Source organism: Mesocricetus auratus, unplaced genomic scaffold, assembly GCF_017639785.1.
Source record: "Mesocricetus auratus isolate SY011 unplaced genomic scaffold, BCM_Maur_2.0 Super-Scaffold_100014, whole genome shotgun sequence".
NCBI lineage: Eukaryota > Metazoa > Chordata > Mammalia > Rodentia > Cricetidae > Mesocricetus > Mesocricetus auratus.
This window is the reverse complement of record NW_024429197.1, coordinates 16376708-16396955: the sequence shown is the minus strand read 5'-3', so window position 1 is coordinate 16396955 and position 20248 is coordinate 16376708. Positions and strand designations below refer to the sequence as shown.

The 20248-nt window shown below is 42.3% G+C and overlaps 1 protein-coding gene across 1 annotated transcript in view; it reads left to right on the top strand.

Moving 5' to 3' along the window:
• The first annotated feature begins 6768 nt into the window (after positions 1-6768).
• Positions 6769-20248, top strand: part of Psmb2 (proteasome 20S subunit beta 2) — a 32998-nt gene continuing 19518 nt past the window's right edge. The window contains exons 1-3 of the mRNA XM_005079451.4: positions 6769-6965; positions 12577-12699; positions 14895-14965. Of these exons, the coding sequence (XP_005079508.1) occupies positions 6875-6965; positions 12577-12699; positions 14895-14965 (285 nt within the window). The 5' untranslated portion in view covers positions 6769-6874. The remainder of the gene's footprint in view (positions 6966-12576; positions 12700-14894; positions 14966-20248) is intronic.

Sequence of the window (20248 nt, the reverse complement as noted above, 5' to 3'; positions counted from 1 at the left end):
TAGAGAGCACTGGACGTGAGCGCATATTACATAGAGAGCAGTGGACATGAGCACATATTACACAGAGAGCAGTGGACATGAACACATATTACAGAGGGCAATGGACGTGAGCACATATTACACAGAGAGCAGTGGACATGAACACATATTACAGAGGGCAGTGGACGTGAGCACATATTACATAGAGAGCACTGGATGTGAGCACATATTACATAGAGAGCAGTGGACGTGAGCACATATTACACAGAGGGCAGTGGACGTGAGCACATATTACACAGAGGGCAGTGGACGTGAGCACATATTACACAGAGGGCAGTGGACGTGAGCACATATTACAATGAGAGCAGTGGACGTGAGCACATATTACACAGAGGGTAGTGGACGTGAGCACATATTACACAGAGGGCAGTGGACGTGAGCACATATTACACAAAGGGCAGTGGACGTGAGCACATATTACATAGAGGCCAGTGGACATGAGCACATATTACATAGAGAGCACTGGACGTGAGCGCATATTACATAGAGAGCAGTGGACATGAGCACATATTACACAGAGAGCAGTGGACGTGAGCACATATTACAGAGGGCAGTGGACGTGAGCACATAGTACATAGAGAGCAGTGGACATGAGCACATATTACACAGAGAGCAGTGGACATGAGCACATATTACATAGAGAGCAGTGGACGTGAGCACATATTACACAGAGGGCAGTGGGCATGAGCACATATTACATAGAGAGCACTGGACGTGAGCGCATATTACATAGAGAGCAGTGGACATGAGCACATATTACACAGAGAGCAGTGGACATGAACACATATTACAGAGGGCAATGGACGTGAGCACATATTACACAGAGAGCAGTGGACATGAACACATATTACAGAGGGCAGTGGACGTGAGCACATATTACATAGAGAGCACTGGATGTGAGCACATATTACATAGAGAGCAGTGGACGTGAGCACATATTACACAGAGGGCAGTGGACGTGAGCACATATTACACAGAGGGCAGTGGACGTGAGCACATATTACACAGAGGGCAGTGGACGTGAGCACATATTACATAGAGAGCAGTGGACGTGAGCACATATTACACAGAGGGTAGTGGACGTGAGCACATATTACACAGAGGGCAGTGGACGTGAGCACATATTACACAAAGGGCAGTGGACGTGAGCACATATTACATAGAGGCCAGTGGACATGAGCACATATTACATAGAGAGCACTGGACGTGAGCGCATATTACATAGAGAGCAGTGGACATGAGCACATATTACACAGAGAGCAGTGGACGTGAGCACATATTACAGAGGGCAGTGGACGTGAGCACATATTACATAGAGAGCAGTGGACATGAGCACATATTACACAGAGAGCAGTGGACATGAGCACATATTACATAGAGAGCAGTGGACGTGAGCACATATTACACAGAGGGCAGTGGGCATGAGCACATATTACATAGAGAGCAGTGGACATGAGCACATATTACACAGAGGGCAGTGGGCATGAGCACATATTACATAGAGAGCAGTGGACATGAGCACATATTACACAGAGAGCAGTGGACGTGAGCACATATTACAGAGGGCAGTGGACGTGAGCACATATTACATAGAGAGCAGTGGACATGAGCACATATTACACAGAGAGCAGTGGACGTGAGCACATATTACATAGAGAGCAGTGGACGTGAGCACATATTACATAGAGGGCAGTGGACGTGAGCACATATTACACAGAGGGCAGTGGATGTGAGCACATATTACATAGAGAGCACTGGACGTGAGCACATATTACATAGAGGTCAGTGGACGTGAGTACATATTACATAGAGAGCACTGGACGTGAGCACATATTACATAGAGGTCAGTGGACGTGAGCACATATTACATAGAGAGCAGTGGACGTGAGCACATATTACAGAGGGCAGTGGACGTGAGCACATATTACATAGAGAGCAGTGGACGTGAGCACATATTACACAGAGGGCAGTGGACGTGAGCACATATTACACAGAGGGCAGTGGACATGAGCACATATTACAGAGGGCAGTGGACGTGAGCACATATTACATAGAGGGCAGTGGACGTGAGCACATATTACAGAGGGCAGTGGACGTGAGCACATATTACACAGAGAGCAGTGGACATGAGCACATATTACACAGAGGGCAGTGGACGTGAGCACATATTACAGAGGGCAGTGGACTTGAGCACATATTACAGAGGGCAGTGGACGTGAGCACATATTACATAGAGAGCAGTGGACGTGAGTACATATTACAGAGGGCAGTGGACGTGAGCACATATTGCAGAGGGCAGTGGACGTGAGCACATATTACATAGAGAGCAGTGGACGTGAGCACATATTACAGAGGGCAGTGGACGTGAGCACATATTACATAGAGGGCAGTGGACATGAACACATATTACAGAGGGCAGTGGACGTGAGCACATATTACATAGAGAGCGGTGGGCATGAGCACATATTACACAGAGAGCAGTGGACATGAGCACATATTACATAGAGAGCAGTGGACGTGAGCACATATTACACAGAGGGCAGTGGACATGAACACATATTACATAGAGAGCAGTGGACGTGAGCACATATTACAGAGAGAGCAGTGGACGTGAGCACATATTACACAGAGGGCAGTGGACTTGAGCACATATTACAGAGGGCAGTGGACATGAGCACATATTACATAGAGAGCACTGGACGTGAGCACATATTACATAGAGAGCACTGGACGTGAGCACATATTACACAGAGGGCAGTGGACTTCAGCACATATTACATAGAGAGCACTGGACGTGAGCACATATTACACAGAGGGCAGTGGACGTGAGCACATATTACATAGAGGGCAGTGGACATGAGCACATGTTACATAGAGAGCACTGGACGTGAGCACATATTACATAGAGAGCACTGGACGTGAGCACATATTACACAGAGAGCAGTGGACATGAGCACATATTACATAGAGAGCAGTGGACGTGAGCACATATTACACAGAGGGCAGTGGACATGAGCTCATATTACACAGAGGGCAGTGGACGTGAGCACATATTACACAGAGGGCAGTGGATAGCCTCAGACAATATTCCTTAGGTGCTGTTCCTCATGTCCACCCCTTTCCCGAGAGCTCATCAAGTAAGCCAGGCTCCTGGACAGTAAGCCCTAGGGATTCATCTCTGTCTCCGCAGTGCTAGGACAAGAAGCACACCACCACACTCAGCTTTTCACATGGATTCTGGGGATTGGACTCAGATCTTGACAATTTCAACACAAGCACTTTATTGACTGAGTCATCTCCCCTGTCACCGTATTTTAGGTCTTAAAGGCCCATTTTTTTCTTTCTTTTTTCTGCTTTTCAAAATTTACTTTTATTTTATGTGCGTTTGTGTTTTTTCTGCATGGACGTCTGTGAGAGGGTGTCATAACTGCTAGAATGGAGTTACAGAGGTTGAGAGCTGTGATGCCTGTGCTGGTTATTGGACCCAGGTTCTCTGGAAGAGCGGCTAATGCTCTTAAACACTCAGCCATCTCCTCAATTACAAGTCCATTTTTTTCCTGAACTAACAAGAAATTAAGGCATCTCTAGGGACTGGGATCTAGAAGGGATTTCAAAAATCTTGGAAAGGAGAGAAGGGACTACTGAAGAGATTGTTTAAATGTATGCTATGTATATATATATGTTATAAACATGTGCATATAGGTATAATATATGAAATGTGTGTATCAGATCTTCCTATTCAAAGTTCTGCATCTTCTTGAATAAAGGAATGAACATCAATATGTACAAGAGAGAATATGAAAGATACAGGCAGTTTGTGGGCGGTTATCTTTGATAAAAAGAGAGATATCCAACTAGTTACTTGTGCAATATATGTGCATGTTGTGTACAGAATAACTGTGATTTTAGCAATTAAAAATACAATTGTGTGCATGTGTCACAGAGACAGGGGGTTTCAGTGGGGCTTTCTCTAGTGATGCTTAAGAAAAGAATTTTCTGAAGATGATGGATGCAGTTGCGTTCAGAGAGATGGCTGGCTTAATGACCTCGCTTGCCCCTGGCATACATCCCATGATAGATAGACTGCTCCAAATTCCTCAGGCTCTATGTCCCTTTATGGGCAGAGACTTGGAAGAAGCATGCAGAATGAAGTAATTACTAGAATTTCTACAGAGACAAAACCAACCATTGTTGGTTTTGGAGACAGAATTGCAACTTGCTTTCCACGTCTCATTATGGTATATGAGGACTCAGTTGTATATATCAGAACCTAGTAATGAGGTAGCCCCCCCTTTTTTCAGAATTGCTGCAAGCTTAAAGAGGTGACTGTTTTCTTTTTAATTAAATCCTGGTGTAATGGCAAATGCCTGAAATCCCAGCACTTGGAAAGTAGAGGCAAGAGGATGGGGAGAATTCAAAGATCACCCTCAGTATAGAGTGAGTTCAAAGCCATCTTGAGCTACACCAGACTGTCTCATGTAATTAGTTTTAAGTAATTAGCAGCAGTGTAACTCAGTGGTAAAGTGTATGCTAACAAGGAAAGCCCTGGTTTTAATCCCTAGCATACACACTCAAACACACACACACACAGACACACACACACAAATATACAAATATGCAATAAGAGATACAAGTAACACTTGAGAATGGTGAAACATTTAGATGCATGTACAATAAAAAAGTGATCTAGGCATAGTGGAGTATGCCTGTAATCCACAAATTCAGGATGGAGAGGTCGGAGGATTCCCTTTAAATCACACACACTAAATGACTGCATATACTGACCTTGAAATATTCCTAAATATTTTCCATTCATAGGCAACCATTCACTGTTTTATAAAATGGCATCCTACTACAAATATGAAAATAATTTCATTTTCATTTAGATGAAATATATCTTGAACTATCATATAATTCATTATATCATTTCTGTAGTATCATTTCATCCTGTGTATGTGTGTGTGTGTGTGTGTGTGTGTGTGTGTGTGAGTCTTCAGGCATGTTCCACTTTTTGTTTGTTTGTTTTTTCCAGACAAGGTTTCTCTGTGTAGCTTTGGAGCCTCTCCTGGCACTCACACTGTAGACCAGGCTAGCCTCGAACTCACAGAGATCCATCTGCCTCTGCCTCCGGAGTGCTGGGACTAAAGGTGTGCCCCACCATCTCCTGGCCCGTTCCACTTTTTGTTTTGAGACAGGGTCTCTCATGACCTTGAACTTCACTATACAGGCCATGAGCTCCCAGGGATTCCATTGTCCCTACCTTTCATTTCCCCATCACAGGGTTACAGACACATGGCACTGTGCCAGGCCTGTGGGTTCTGGGGTTCTGAACTAAGGTCCTTGTGGATGCTTGTGAATGCTTATGAACCATGCCATCTCCTCAGCCCCATGTCACCGTTCCGAAGAGATGAATAATATGACGCTGTATGCAACTAGCACCATCTGTAAAACATCTCTATTTAAACATGGAAGTTGGTCCTCTTTTCCTTGCTGCCACTGTGGTGCAACACAACATATCTCTGTGCACAAATACTTGGGTTATTATGCAGACTTTTCTTTGGATAGATTTAACAAGCAATGTACATTTAATTTACTCTTATTTTCTATTTTTGTGATGAAATCTGGAGTCTTAAATATGCTAGATAACAATTCTACCACCGAGTGGCACCCCAACTCCTAAATGTTTAAATTTTTTATTAAGGTATATTAAGTGTACAAAGTTCTAAGTTTCATTATGGCATTCTATAGGTAGTTTAATTGCAGTCACTCCTCTACTACCCTTTGTTTCGTTAAAAGTTTTTTTTAAATGTGTATGAGTGTTTTTGCCTGCATGTATGTGTGTGCACCGAGTGTGCGCGGTGCATGAAGAGGCCAGAGAGGTGTCCGAGATGTAGATTACCTTCCATGAGTTGCCATGTGGGTGCTCGAAATTGAACGCAGGTCTTTCGGAGAAGCAGCCAGTGCGTTCTTAACCACTGAGTTGTCTGTTAGCCTATCTTAGGTTTTCTCTTTAAAAGCTATTTTAAGTGGGGTATGGTGGCTCAGGTCTTAAATTTCAGCACCAGGGAGGCAGAGGCAGGGAGATCTCTATGAATCTGAGATCAGCCCGGGCTACACAGTAGAGATAGCCCAGGCCAGGCTAGGCTACATAGTAGTAAGATCCTGTCTTTAAAATAAAATTTAAAAGTAAATATTTAGAATTGGATTTGTGGGGGGTGGGTGGGCACAGGACGCGCAAGCGCGAAGGTCAGAGGAAGACTTTGAGGAATCAGTTCTCTCTACTGTGGGTTGGAGAATTTTGGTCTTCAGTCTTGAATGACACGTCTCCTCCTGCCTCAGCTCACCCAGTATTAGGATTTCAAGAGTGAACCACCGCCAAGTAGTTTTCCCCCCTATGTTGCTCCGGCTGGTCCCTAACTCCAGGGCTCACGATGATTTTTTTTCCAGTCTGGCTTGCAGGGAAAGATTTCGGCTAGTTTACCGAGCAATGGCATGAAACAGAAACCTGAAGACTTTTCCCTCTGCAGCACCCACAAGTGCTGGCACGTCTCACACAAGGCGCGGTTTTACCTTCGTACAAAAATTTTGAAACTCTAATTGGTTGATAAGGAAACCGAACATGGCACAACTCACAGCTAAGTTATTAAAAGACACCGACACTACCTCACGCCGGCTCTCCACCCTCTCGCGAGAATTGACGTCATTGGTCGGCGCCACCGGTCGCGCGGCTAGCGTCACACTCCGCTTCGTCCGGGTGTGCTGTCTCACTGGTGAGGCCGTGAACCCGGGAAGTACTTCTCTCTGTAGACCCTGCAGCCTCACGCTTCCCGCCACCATGGAGTACCTCATCGGCATCCAGGGCCCCGACTATGTCCTCGTCGCCTCCGATCGGGTGGCCGCCAGCAATATTGTCCAGATGAAGGACGGTGAGAAGAAGCAGGGGAGGCCCGGCGGGCCTGGGTGTAGGGGGCAGGCGGCGGAAGTTGGTACAGTGTAGGGTGAACCCCAGAGCAGCTTGGAAGATGGAGCTCAATGGCTCTGCCCTTCCAGCACTGCAGGATTAGAACTGAGGAAGCTGGCAGACAAGCTTAAGAGTCTGGCTTTCGCTTCTAGGCCAGGTGCGGCTTGCTCGGTGAGAGTTGCCCAGGGTGGGGATTCAGTTTGTAAGAGCTGAAATGTGTTCTCGGTGCTGGGCTCCTCAGACTCTGCGTTTCTGATAGGTTGCCGTGGTCACTTAGTAGAAGCTAGTTTGCGGGCGCCCTAAGATGGGGTCCTGGAGAGAGTGAGGCTGGGTCCAGACTTTAGCGGTCTTCCGTTGACCAGTTCAGCTCCTCCTTTTCCAGCTCTCACCGGCTGCTAAGTTTTCCCTGTATTTAAATAGTTAATGCAAGTAGAGATGGTGTCTCTCTACTTGCTTTGATTTTTGTACATTTTTTTCAGTGCTCAGATTTTCTTATCTCAGATTAATAATATTAACTCAAAACTTGAGAGGATTGAGGGAACGAGTTGTATTGTGTAAATGCTTAGCATTGGATAAATAGCCAACAAACTGAAGCATTATGTATTAGGTGTGTCCAGCGATTTATATTCTTTTATTTTTTTAAAGATAAACACTATTATATCCCCTCTTTGTAAAGTTAGTTGGACACAGGATATTTTTTTTAAATATTTTATTTATTTATTATGTATACAATCTTCAGCATGCCAGTAGAGGGCACCAGATCTCATTCAAGGTGGTTGTGAGCCACCATGTGGTTGCTGGGAATTGAACTCAGGACCTCTGGAAGAACAGTCAGTGCTCTTAACCGCTGAGCCATCTCTCCAGCCCGGACACAGGATATTTTAAAAAAAGAAAAACACAACGAAACCTTTCCTAAGAAGATGTCAAAATAGCTCAGTAAGTAAAGGTGCTTTTGGCCAGGTCTGCCAACCTGAGTTTGATCCCAGAACCCAGATGGTAGAGGGAGAAACCGACTCTCTGCAGTTTGTCCTCTGACCTCCACACCCTTTCTGTGGCACACACACGTGCAGAGCAAGAGAGGAAGAGTCCCTAAATAAATGCATAATTTTTTAAATTATCAAAGAAAAAGTTCCTAAGCTTACAAGTGGCAGAACCCAGGTAATAACCCAGAAGCCTGTGTAATTTGGCAACAGTTCAGTTCAAAGTACATTCCTACTATGTAGAAGGCCCCAGGTTCCATTCTCCACACTGCAAAAACAAGTTAGTAGACATTCTGTGAAATCTGTTTTACCCATAACTGCTATACTCTACTGCTTCTTTTATAGTGGCAGTTGGCCCACGGAATCTAAGAGTGTTTTCATGATTCATCATAGGCATGTTACTGTTTGAAAGCTATTTTGCTTTTGTCCAGTGAATTAAAATTTATTTGATGGGTTTTGGGCACTTCTGTGTGCTTTACAGTGCTAAGTGCTGAAAGGAGTAGGGGGGGTACTATAATCCATGTTTTAAAAGAAGTTAACAGAGTTGGGATGATGGCTGAGTAAGTCAGAGTGCTTGCTATCCACAGTTGGGAGCAGCAAACACAGATCCTGGGAGTTCACTGATCAAGGCCAAAGGGTGAGCTTCTGCTTCATGAAAATAAATTGGAAGACGATCTGATGTACTTCTCTGTCTTGGGCACAGGCAGGTGTACCCATCACTCTTGTGTATAACACGCGCACACACACACACACACACACACAGTAATTCAAGAGATTCAGGTATGTGTATAAATAAAACACAAGCTAGAAAGTGATTGCTGCATTGTGAGGAGAGCAGCCAAACTTTGGGCTAATAGGAGGAGACTTTAGAAATCAGGGAAAGCTTTGAAGGCAAATGGCAATTAATCCTGGACTTCTGGAATAAAAAGTATTAATGCTGGGGTTTGCTGATGTGTATGATCAGAGGTGAGAAAGCACCTATGACTGCTTTTAAAAAGGAAAAGGTGCCTATCTGGTTGCGAGCCTGTAGCTCCCATCTCGGAAAATAGAACTCCATGAACTTTGCTTGAGCTCTGTTCTTTCTGAAGGACTTGAAATCATACATCTGTGGTATTGTTTAAGAGACTTTATGAAACTTTATGGTTAGTTTATAGAAGTTGTTTGGAAACCAGTCTCCAAAGGAATCAATTTGAGTGCAGTTGCCGGTGGCCTTGAATAGGAAGGCTCTGAGGAGCAGGTGACTTGAGCATGAGGAGTGTGGGTGGAGCAGCCACCAGCCAGTGGGTCTTCGGTTTCATCGCAGTAATAGTGAATTACTTTGAGAAGGAGAATGTGCTCCAAACCCTTATCCATACGGTACTTGCAGTTGCAGTTGCTACCGGGGTACAGCCGCATAGGTAAAATCTGCAGGAAAAGCCAAGACAGGGAGAGCCAGGTGTAGTACATTCCCGTAGTCCCATCCCATAGGAGGCAGAGTCAGGATGAGCTCTAGTTGGAGACCAGCCTGATCTACATAATGAATTCAAGGCCCTTGTATGTTTACACAATGAGAGTCTGTCTTTTAAAGAAAGCAAACATCAAAGAAAATCCTAGGAAATGAATCCAAGATGGTTTTTATATGATACAAGTATTTCTGGTTAGTGTTAGATTATCATGTTTTTTGTTGTTGTTTTTTGTTTTTGGCTTGGTTTGGTTTTTGGTTTTTCATGACAGGGTTTCTTTGTAATAGTCTTGTCTGTCCTGGAACTCACTTTGGAAAAAGAGTTGGAAATAATTACACTCAACTGATACCCTTTTCTGGTGTGAAAAACTTAGGGTAGGAAGTTTAGAATTGTCTGGGGGAGTTTGTGTGGACTAGGCAAGAATGATGAACAGTAGTAATTTAGGTAGCGGCTTGTTTTGTTAATGCTTTAGTGGAGGGCAGAGTCCTCCTGCCCTTCGTTGTTTTCCCTCTCGCTGCTTGGGAAAATATGTTGGTACTGGGAAGAAGACATTTCTCAAATGCCCGCTTGTAAAGCTGGCTGGTTCATCTCTCAGTTTGGTTAACTGTGTGCTGCAGTTTATGCCTTTTTTTCTCTCTTTGCCTAAACAGAGTGACTTTTTAAGTTACTCAGAGGTCCCCAGAAACTTGCTATTCTGAATTCCTACAACGTATGTGATTTAGACTACATTGTCTAACACTAAGTGTCATAGTTTTCCTTACCTGTGGGTTAGGCGTTGGTAAGTGATAGTGTCACCATTTACACATTTTTGGTGACTGAAGTTTAGACAGGCAAGTATTTGCAAACTACGTCCCACCAGGATTTGTGTCTGGTAGGTTCCCCTCAGTTTGATCATGGCATAACATGCTGACACACATCTGGTTGTCTGTGTTGTGGCTCTTGTGAGTTTCTTGTCAAGTGTAAGAACGTCCTAGTGCTGAACAGGCAGCATCTCGTACACCCCAGGGCCATACATGGCCATTGGTTCTATTCTGAAGCCTTATCTTTTGCTGAACATCCTCCCTGTTTAAAATAAGCTTGCTTGGATTACATTGCTTTTATAATTAGCAGTTTACTGCCTAGAATCTTAGCCTTTTTGCCTAAATATGTTGTAAGTTGTAAATTCATTCCCCAACAAGAACTGCTTTCCTCCTTAATATTTAGTAGTTTGTGAGCTCATGTAGACATGTCACAGAGCATGTGTGGTCATCAGAGGACAACTTGGAGGAGTCACTTCTCTCCTTCCTCTGTGTGGGTTCTGGGGATTGGATTCAGGGGGCAAGTGCTTTTACCTGCTGAGCCATGTTGCTTATCTGCCTTTTTTTTCCTTCTAAAAATAATGTAAACTTATTAAATAATGTTTTCTTACAAAAGTGAAGCATATTAAGTACAGAGATTTAGAAAATACTAATAAGCAAAAGAAGGAAATGAAAATTGTTTATATTCTTACCACTGTCAAGAACTTAAAATATATACCTACTGCTGGTCCTGTGTGTGTGAGAGAGAGAGCGAGAGCGAGAGCGAGAGAGAGAGAGAGAGAGAGAGAGAGAGAGAGAGAGAGAGAGAGAGAGAGAGAGAGAGAGAGAGAGTGTGTGTGAATCTTCCTTTTATAACTTTGCAAACTAACAGTCTTTGAAAGTGTAACAAGAAAAAATTGTTTATTTGGGAGTTTAAAGGCAATTCAACATTGTCTATAGGCATATTTTATGAAGGACCCCCCCTCCAGTCTAAAAATCCACATTATTGGTGTCTACAACTCTCCAACACTTGTAAAGTATTTGATAGTTGCATTTGTTCCTTAAATCCTATTAAGAGATTTTGACATTTCAAAAGCTTTCACACAGGAAAACATGTCTCCCAGGAGAGATTATTCAGCACTATTAGGAAAATGAAAAGTGAAAGTAGGGGTAAGATAGGGTACTTAAGCTTTTCTCTGAAGCTGCAGACTGAATACTGAGTTTTCTTCCCTAGGCAACAATTATAACCTGAGCATTTATTTATCTATTTAATCTGAATGAGTCTGGTTTGGTTAGATAAGGTTAGAGTGTTACAGTTGTCATTAGGTATTTAGATAGCTCACTGTTAACACATTCCTTAAAGTTTCTGCTTTGGCAACCAATTTTCTTTTTTGTTTTGGAAATTTACTTGTTTATTTTGAGATGTGGAGTTTCAGCTGATTTTTTTTCTTTCTTCCTTAAAATGGTTCTTTAATTTGAACTGTAGAATCCATTCTTTTCACATTTTTTTGGTATGTGTATATAACAGTTGTATTTGTAGTAGCAGAACTTTGTACTTAATCTCATTTCTCAAGATAATCACCATAGTCTGGATTCCTACAGCTTGCCTCACATCTATTTTTCTATTCCTTGTATTTTAAATGTTCTTAAATTGTTTTTTGTTGTTTGATTTTTGTCTTTTGAGATAGGGTTTCACTATATAGCTCTGACTGTCCTGTAGCATACTGTGTAGAGCAGGCTGACCGCAAGCTCACAGAGATCAGCTTGCCTCTGCCTCTGGAGTACTGGAACTAAAATATGTGACCCCATGCCAAGCTTAAAGTTTATTTAATTAATTAATTAAGTGCTAGAGATTAGACTCAGGACCTCACACACAGTCAGCATATGCTGTATCACTGAGATACATCTACAGCTGCAAATTGTAACTAAAACAAAATAGTTATTTATTTTTATGTGTATAGGTTCATGTACGTCTGTGTACCACATGTGTGCAATGCCCCCAGAGGTGAGAAGGTATGGGATTCACCAGAACTGGTTACAGATGGTTGTGAACCCTAATGTCAGTACCAGGAATCAAACCAGGGTTTTCCAAAAGAGCAACCAGTGCTCTTAACTGCTGAGTCATCTCTCCAGGCCTTGCCTTTCCCCAAAAATGTGCTTTAAATAGTCTGCTTTCATATACAAGTTTCGATTGAAATTAACCTTAGTAAAATATGTAGCTATGTTGGTTAGTGAAACTATTAATTTCTTATATTAACAATGGTTAGTAAAATTCTTCAGTATAGTAATTAGTAGATCTGTTTATGGCTGCATATATAAATAGCTTTTAGTTTCTGTGGTGGTATTTTCTAATATGAGTTTTTTTTTCCTTTGAGCAGATCATGACAAGATGTTTAAGATGAGTGAAAAAATCTTACTCCTATGTGTTGGAGAGGCTGGAGACACTGTACAGTTCGCAGAATATATCCAGAAAAATGTGCAGCTTTATAAGATGCGGAATGGTGGGTAAGACTTAGAGGGTAGCTTTGGCTGATGCATTGGTTTTTTAGGGCCACTATAACAAGGTACCACACACTGGGCAGTTTAAACAACACAATTCCTTCAGGACACTCCAGTGTGAGGTCAGGGAGTTAACAGGGTTGAATTTTTCTGAGGTTTTTTCCTTGACTTGTAGGTAGCCCTCTTCCCCTATGCCTTTACATTACTTTCCCTCTGTGTTGTCTGTCCAGATCGCCTCTTATAAGTATACCAGTCACGTTGGATCAGGGCTCATCCTCATAACCACATTTTTACTTAATTGTCTCTTTATATGCTATCTCCAGATACAATCACAGTGTGAGGTTCTGGGATTAGGGCTTTAGCATGTGAATTTGGGGTGAGTGATACTATTCAACCTGTAACGGTTGGTTTTTGTTTAATTTTGAACTGAAGTTGGGTGTTCTTTACTGGCAGTCATATTCATAAGTGGATTGATGGGATCGTGCTTTTTCATTTGAATTGTCCCGTTTAAAAAAAATAGAGTCAGATGTATGATCTCTGAATTTTAGGCTGATCTACAGATTGAATTTTCAGAACAGCTAGGGCTACACAGAGAAACCCTGTCTTAAAAATCTAGACCCTAAATCCTAATTCTTCTGTTCCTAAGGATTTTCTCCAAAAATCCCAGAGCAGAGAGAGCCATTGTAACACTGATATTGGCATGGACTATTCCAGATCAATTTTTACCTCTTTAAGTTGTTTTATTTCTTTTTGTGTTTGGGTGTTTGGCCTGCATACATGTCTATGCACCATGTGGTACTCACAGAAGCCAGAAGAGACCATCAGATCCCCAGGAACTGGAATTCCAGAGGGTTGTGGGTGCTGGAAATTGAACCTGGATGGTCTGAAAGAGCAGCTACTACTCTTAACTGCTGAGTCGTCTCTCCAGCCAATGGCTTTGCAGTCCTATATTTGAAGTCATTTATCCTCTCTGGAGCTATATTTATAGTAATGAAAATGCTTTGACCAGGAATGGTGGTACATGCCTGTAGTCCTAGCACTTGAAAGATGGAGGCAGGAGGATCAGAAGTTAAAGGCCAAATTCAGCTACACAGGGGCGTTTGAGGGCTGCGTGAGACTCTGGCTTGGAGATAATGACTCTGTGGTAGGGCACTTGCTGGACTTTTGGGATGCCATGGGTTTAATCCCAACACTGCAAAAAAAAAAAGAAAAAATGCTTTGTGAACTTAAAAGTCTTTGTAATTATAAGACACTGTACTTTAAAAGTGTTCTTTGGGGGCTGGAGAGATAGCTCGGTAGTTACGAGCATTTGAGCTGCTCTCGCAGAGAACCTAAGTTTGCTTCCAGCACCCACATGACAGTTTATAGCTATCCCGCGCTCAGGAGACAGAAGCAGGTGGATCTCTTGAGTTCAAGGACTACCGGGGCTATACAGAGAACCCATCTTAAAAAAAGAAAAACAAAAAGAATATAGCTTTAGTTTAATATTTATACGATTATATATATATAATGATATACATTCATACATATTTTTAGGCAGTGCATTTAGCATTATGCACCCAATTACTTAAAGTATTTTTGAAGGTCTTATCAGTGTTAAGCACTGTGCTTAATACTGCAGAAGATTTATGGGTGATCAAGACTCAGAGCCTGCCTTTCTGTAACCTCAAACATGCTACTTGGGATTATACATACTTGGGGTGAAGGGGCTGAGATTGTTTCTGACATGTGGTGCTGTTTCATTGGCTGTCCTGAGAGAGGGACAAGTGAGTACCATTAAGAGAGTTGCTTGTTCCATGTGTTTTAGGTGCTAAAAGCCAGTGCCTAAAAGAAAAATGGTGTTTGTTAGGTTAAACTGTAAAGACCCTTAAGTTACCTGGGTAAGTACATTTTGGAAGATGGGGGTGGAAGGATCACAAGTTCAAGGCCTTTCTCAGCTACATAATGAATTTGAGGCCAGTCTGACTTAAGAGATCCTGTTTACGTGAGATCATATTTCAAAAATTATAAATAAATTAAAAATGGCATTGACTATAACCATAGTTAGGATAGGTGTGGTATGAACTCCTGTAATCCCAGCACTTAAGAGGCAGAAGCAGGAGGGCCTCAAAAAAGAAAGGCATAGAGAAGTGACTTGGGGTGGGTGCTGTTACTTTCTTCTGCTTCACTTCAAATATGATTCTTTGTCTTGTGCCAGGATACGAATTGTCCCCCACAGCAGCAGCTAATTTCACACGTCGAAACCTGGCTGACTGTCTACGGAGTCGGGTAAGCAGTGCCGCTAGCAGCCTCTAGTAACAGCAGAAAGATCTGTGCTTTTATATTCCTTTTAGACACAAGTAGTATTTTGGCTTTCCTGAGCCCTTCCCATTGCTGTTCATTCCTTTTTAGTCCCCTTGGGTTTGTTTTCCATTGGTCATTGTTGCTTTTTACTGTCTAGTTCTGTTGCTTGGGAGGATAATGAAGGCTATTGAATTCAAGGCTAGCCTGTTCTACATAGCTAGTTCTAGACCCTCGCAGGGTATGTAGTGAAAATGTGTCTTGTGGTTTTTTTTGTTTAGTTTTGGTTTTTCTTCAAGACAGCGTTTCTCTGTGGCTTTGGAGGCTGTCCTGGAACTAGCTCTTGTAGACCAGGCTGTCTCTAACTCACAGAGATCTGCCTGCCTCTATATCCCGAGTGCTGGGACTAAAGGCGTGCTTCACCATCGCCCAGCTTGAAAATGTGCCTTGTTTTACGAAGAAAATTAAAAGAATGGTTTGGTTTTTTGTTTTCTTAACATTTGTTTGTAAGTGGTGTGGAGTCAGAGAACAAGTTGCAGAAGTTGGTTCTCGCCTTCCACTGTGTGGGTTGCAGGGCTCAAGCTCAGCTTGACAGGCATGAGGGCAATTGTCTTTACCTGCTGAATATCACATCACACTGGCCCAAAGAAAGGGGTGTGTGTGTGTGTGTGTGTGTGTGTGTGTGTGTGTGTGTGTGTGTGTTGTGGCATACTAATATGAAGGACTGTGATACACTGCCTCCCCCCACCTGACTTCATTTTTATCAAAGCAATTTTAGGCTCTCAGCAAAATTAAGAGGAAAACACAAAGATTTTCCCCCATATAAACCCAGCCCATTTACATGTATATAGCATCCTCATTATCAGGACCTACCAGAGTGGTATATTTCTACAAAAAATGAACTTGTATTGACAGCCCAGGTTCCTAGTTTACACAGAGGCGTGCATCCCGTGGGTTTAGATGAATGTGGAAGGGCCTAAGTCAGTGTCATTCAGAGGATTTTCACTGCCCTGAAAAATTCCTGTGCCCCGCCCATTCACTCCTCATCTGTTTAACCTGTTAGCCAGTAGTCTTTTTACTATTTTCATAGTTTGTTTTTGTTTTTCGAGACAGGGTTTCTCTGTAACAGCTCTGGTTATCCTGAAACTTGCTCTGTAGACCAGGCTGGCCTGGAACTCAGAGATCCACCTGCCTCTGGCTCTTGAGTGCTGGGATCAAAGATGTGCACCTCCACCGTCCAGTCATAGTTTCCTTTTTCAGAATGCCATAGCGTAGAGTTTAAATCATACTGAAGCTAGGCTTTCAGATTGGCCTCTTTGTGACATGCAGTCCCCCTGTCAGGCTGGAGAAGTGGTTCTGGTGTAGCACGCTGGCTGCTCTTCCAGAGGTCTTGAGTTCAGTTCCCAGCATCCGTGTTAGGCAGCTCACAGTGTCTGTAGCTCCTATTCCAGGAGATTTGATGCCTCTGGCCTCTTTAGGCACTTATCTGCATGTATCTACATGCAGATACACACACATACACAGAATTTAAAATAATAAAATTAATCTTGGCCAGAGAGATGGCTCGCTCGGTGGTTAAGAGCAATGGCTGCTCTTCTAGAGGTCCTGGGTTCAATTCCCAGCACCCACATAGCAGCTCACAACTGTTTGTTCTAGGGGATCCAGCATCCTCACACAGGCATGAATGCACATAAAATAAACACCAATGCACATAAAATTTTAAAAAATGTTAAAAGTGATAAAATCACAGCATGCCTTTGGTTTCAGCACTTGGGAGGCAGAAGCAGGCTGATTTCTGTGAGTTCCAGCCTGGTCTACAGGGTGAGTTTCAGGACAGCCAGAGGTAAACAGTGAGACCCATCTCAAAAAACCAAAAAAAGAAAAAAAGTGCTAAAATCAAGTTCCTCCGTATGTTTTCATCCCTTGACAGTTTCTTTTTAGCACTGAGTAATACTCCTTTGTGCACCAATTTATTTATCCTTTCTCCTTTACTGAAGGACATCTTTGTATCTTTGCTGCTTTCAATTTGAGGTAGTTTGCACCTGGGATTTCTTTTTTCTTGAAGATTTATTCATTTATTTATTTATTTTATGTGAATTGTTTTGTCTGCATGTATATCTGTATGATGGTGTTGGATCCCCTGGAACTGGAGTTACAGACAGTTGTGAGCTGCCATATGGGTGCTGGGAATTGAACCCAGGTCCTCTGGAATAGCAGCTGCCAGTGCTCTATTTTTTATTTTATTTTATTTTAGTTTTTTTTTTTTTTGAGACAGGGTTTCTCTGTATTGTTTTGGAACCTGTCCTGGAACTCTCCCTGTAGACCAGGTAGACCTTGAACTCACAGAGATCCGCCTGCCTCTGTCTCCCGAGTGCTGGGATTAAAGTCGTGTGCCACCAACGCCTGGTTGCAGCCAGTGATCTTAACCACTGAGCCATCCCTCTAACCCCTGTATCTGGGATTTCTTTAGATGTGTTTTCAATTCTTTTGGTAAATACTAAGAAGTGTGATTGCTGGTTTGTGCAGTAAGAATATGTTGAAATTTTTAATCCCCAAGACACTGTTTCTCTATGTTGCCTTGGCTGTCCTGGAACTAGCTCTGTAGATTAGGCTGGCCTCGAACTCAGTGATCTGTCTGCCTCTGCCTTCCACCACCACCAAGTTAGAATATGTTGAATTTTGTAAGAAAGCACCAAAATTTTTTTTGAAGTGTTTTTATTTTTGTTCAACTGTAGCTGAAGTTCCCTACATGGTAATGGAGGGAAGTAATATATAGCTTTCTGTGACTGTCCAGCCAAAGCATGGGATGTTGTCTCCATTTTTCTGATTTTGTATTGTAGCATTCTCTGTCTAATGCTAAAAGAGGCAAAATTGACTTAAAGATTTAGTGCTTAAAGACTGTAGGATGTGCCAAGAAAGTTCATATGATTGCCAATGGTGTATAATTTCTCTACAGGGACTGAGTTAGTAGATTCTTCCCATGTGACCTTACCCCCTGTGCCTATTTATTCATCTGTGATATACAGATAACTTCCTAACCCCACAGGAGTGCCAGGAAAATGAATACTTGTAAATCATAATATTTAACATTCATATGACTTTTGCCCAAAGCATTTTGCTTAATAATTTAATCTACTCACTATTCCACTGAGACAGACAGTAGTTGATTCTCTGGCTGATACATGAAAAGCGTGAAGTGGCACTCAGCAGGTCAGACAAAGGGACTGTAATTGTACCGTAATTTGACTGTTTGCCTTAAGGTCAACTCTTTGATTCTTCAGTGGCAGTTTAGAACATTAGTGCTTTTGGCAATTTGGGTTTCATCTACTTTCTTAAACTTAGTCAATGGGTAATCAAAACAAGTATGGGTATTAAGCTCTCTATAAGCCTGCTTGCTATTGATTTTTTAAAAGACTTGTTTTTAAAGATGTGTTTGTGTGTCTGTGTATTAGTATGTGTACATGACTGCATGTGCCTAAAGAGGCCAGTGACATTGGATCACTCTGGAGCTCTGTATAACAGGTTGTGAACCTCCTCACATGGATGTTGGGAGCAGTCTGGGCTCTTAACCATTGAACCTTCTCTCCAGACCTACTGTAGATCTTTAAAGCATTTTTACTTCCAGTGCCTCATACTAGACCCCGAACATCTCACTAAAAATCTGCCCCACTGCTAGCTTTGACCAAGGGCTTCATGCTCTCTATAACAGGTTGTGAACCTCCTCACATGGATGTTGGGAGCAGTCTGGGCTCTTAACCATTGAACCTTCTCTCCAGACCTACTGTAGATCTTTAAAGCATTTTTACTTCCAGTGCCTCATACTAGACCCCGAACATCTCACTAAAAATCTGCCCCACTGCTAGCTTTGACCAAGGGCTTCATGCTCTCGATCTATATACATTTTTTTTTTTTTGGAGACAGGGTTTCTCTGTGTTGTTTTGGAGCCTATCTTGGCACTGGCTCTGTAGACCAAGCTGGCCTCGAACTCACAGAGATACGCCTGCCTCTGTCTCCCGAGTTCTGGGATTAAAGGCGTGCTCCACCAACGCCTCTGCAATTTATATACAATTTTTTTAATGTGTGTGTGTTTTGCCTACATTTATGTCTGTGCACCATGTTCGTACAAGTAATAATTATATTTAAGAAGTCACAAATATAATGGACTACAAGGTGTGAAGAAAGATTGGAACGTTATTTTGATCTGGATGAAAAGCTAGGGATCTTTTATTTAATCTTTGAGGGAGAAGTGTGGGTTTCCTACCACCCAGAAATGCCTGTGTTATGCAAGAAGTATGCTGTAGCTCCTTGTGTAGAATGTTCCTGACATACCAGGCAAAACTGGAATAAGAATTCCAGCTTTGGGCACAATAAAAGCCTTACCATTAATTGCTGCAGACAGTAAATGAAGTAAGCTCTTTTTAGAATTGAGATAAGAGTGGGAATTTGTTTCATGCAAATGCAGTGAATCCATATAATCTTCTCTACTAGAAGGAATGTTTGATGTTTTGAACAAATAAATATCCCTTGTAGACAATGACAAGGCACTCTGGTAAATATTGATTATCCCTGCCTTGTCAAGGCTTCTTTGTTCTTCTAGTCCCTTATCAGAGTCGATTGGAAAATAGGAATTTGTACTTTAGTTACTTAGAATTTTATTTTATTTCTTAAATCATTATTTATTTACTATGTACATACTGTTCCGCCTGCATGTCAGAAGAAAACACCAGATTGTATTACAGATGGTTGTGAGTCACCATGTGGTTGCTGGGAATTGAACTCAGGTCCTCTGGAAGAGCAGTCAATGCTCTTAATCTCTGAGCCATCTCTCTGGCCCTAGAATTTTATTTTTAAGTATATAAAGTACATGCCCATGTGTGTGTCTGTGCCTAGGGAAGCAACAAGAGGGCATTGGATTCCCTGGAGTGAAGAATTACAGGTGGTCGTGAGCTACTTAATCCAGGTGCTAGGAAGAGAACACGGTCCTCTGAAAGAGCAGCAAGTGCTCTTTACTGCCGAGTCATCCCCTCTAACCACAGTACTTTATTTTATTCTAGAGAGAGAAATGATAATAGTTTTCATATTCCTAATATAAAGTCACTACATTTGGTATATTTACATGGTGACATTGTTTGGCATGTGATGCATTTTTGGATTAGCCAGATTTTATGTATATGAAGTTTGATGTCTATAGTTTAGATTGTGTGTGTGTGTGTGTGTGTGTGTGTGTGTGTGTGTTCATGCTTACTGGTGGTATCAGGTTGGAGGACATTT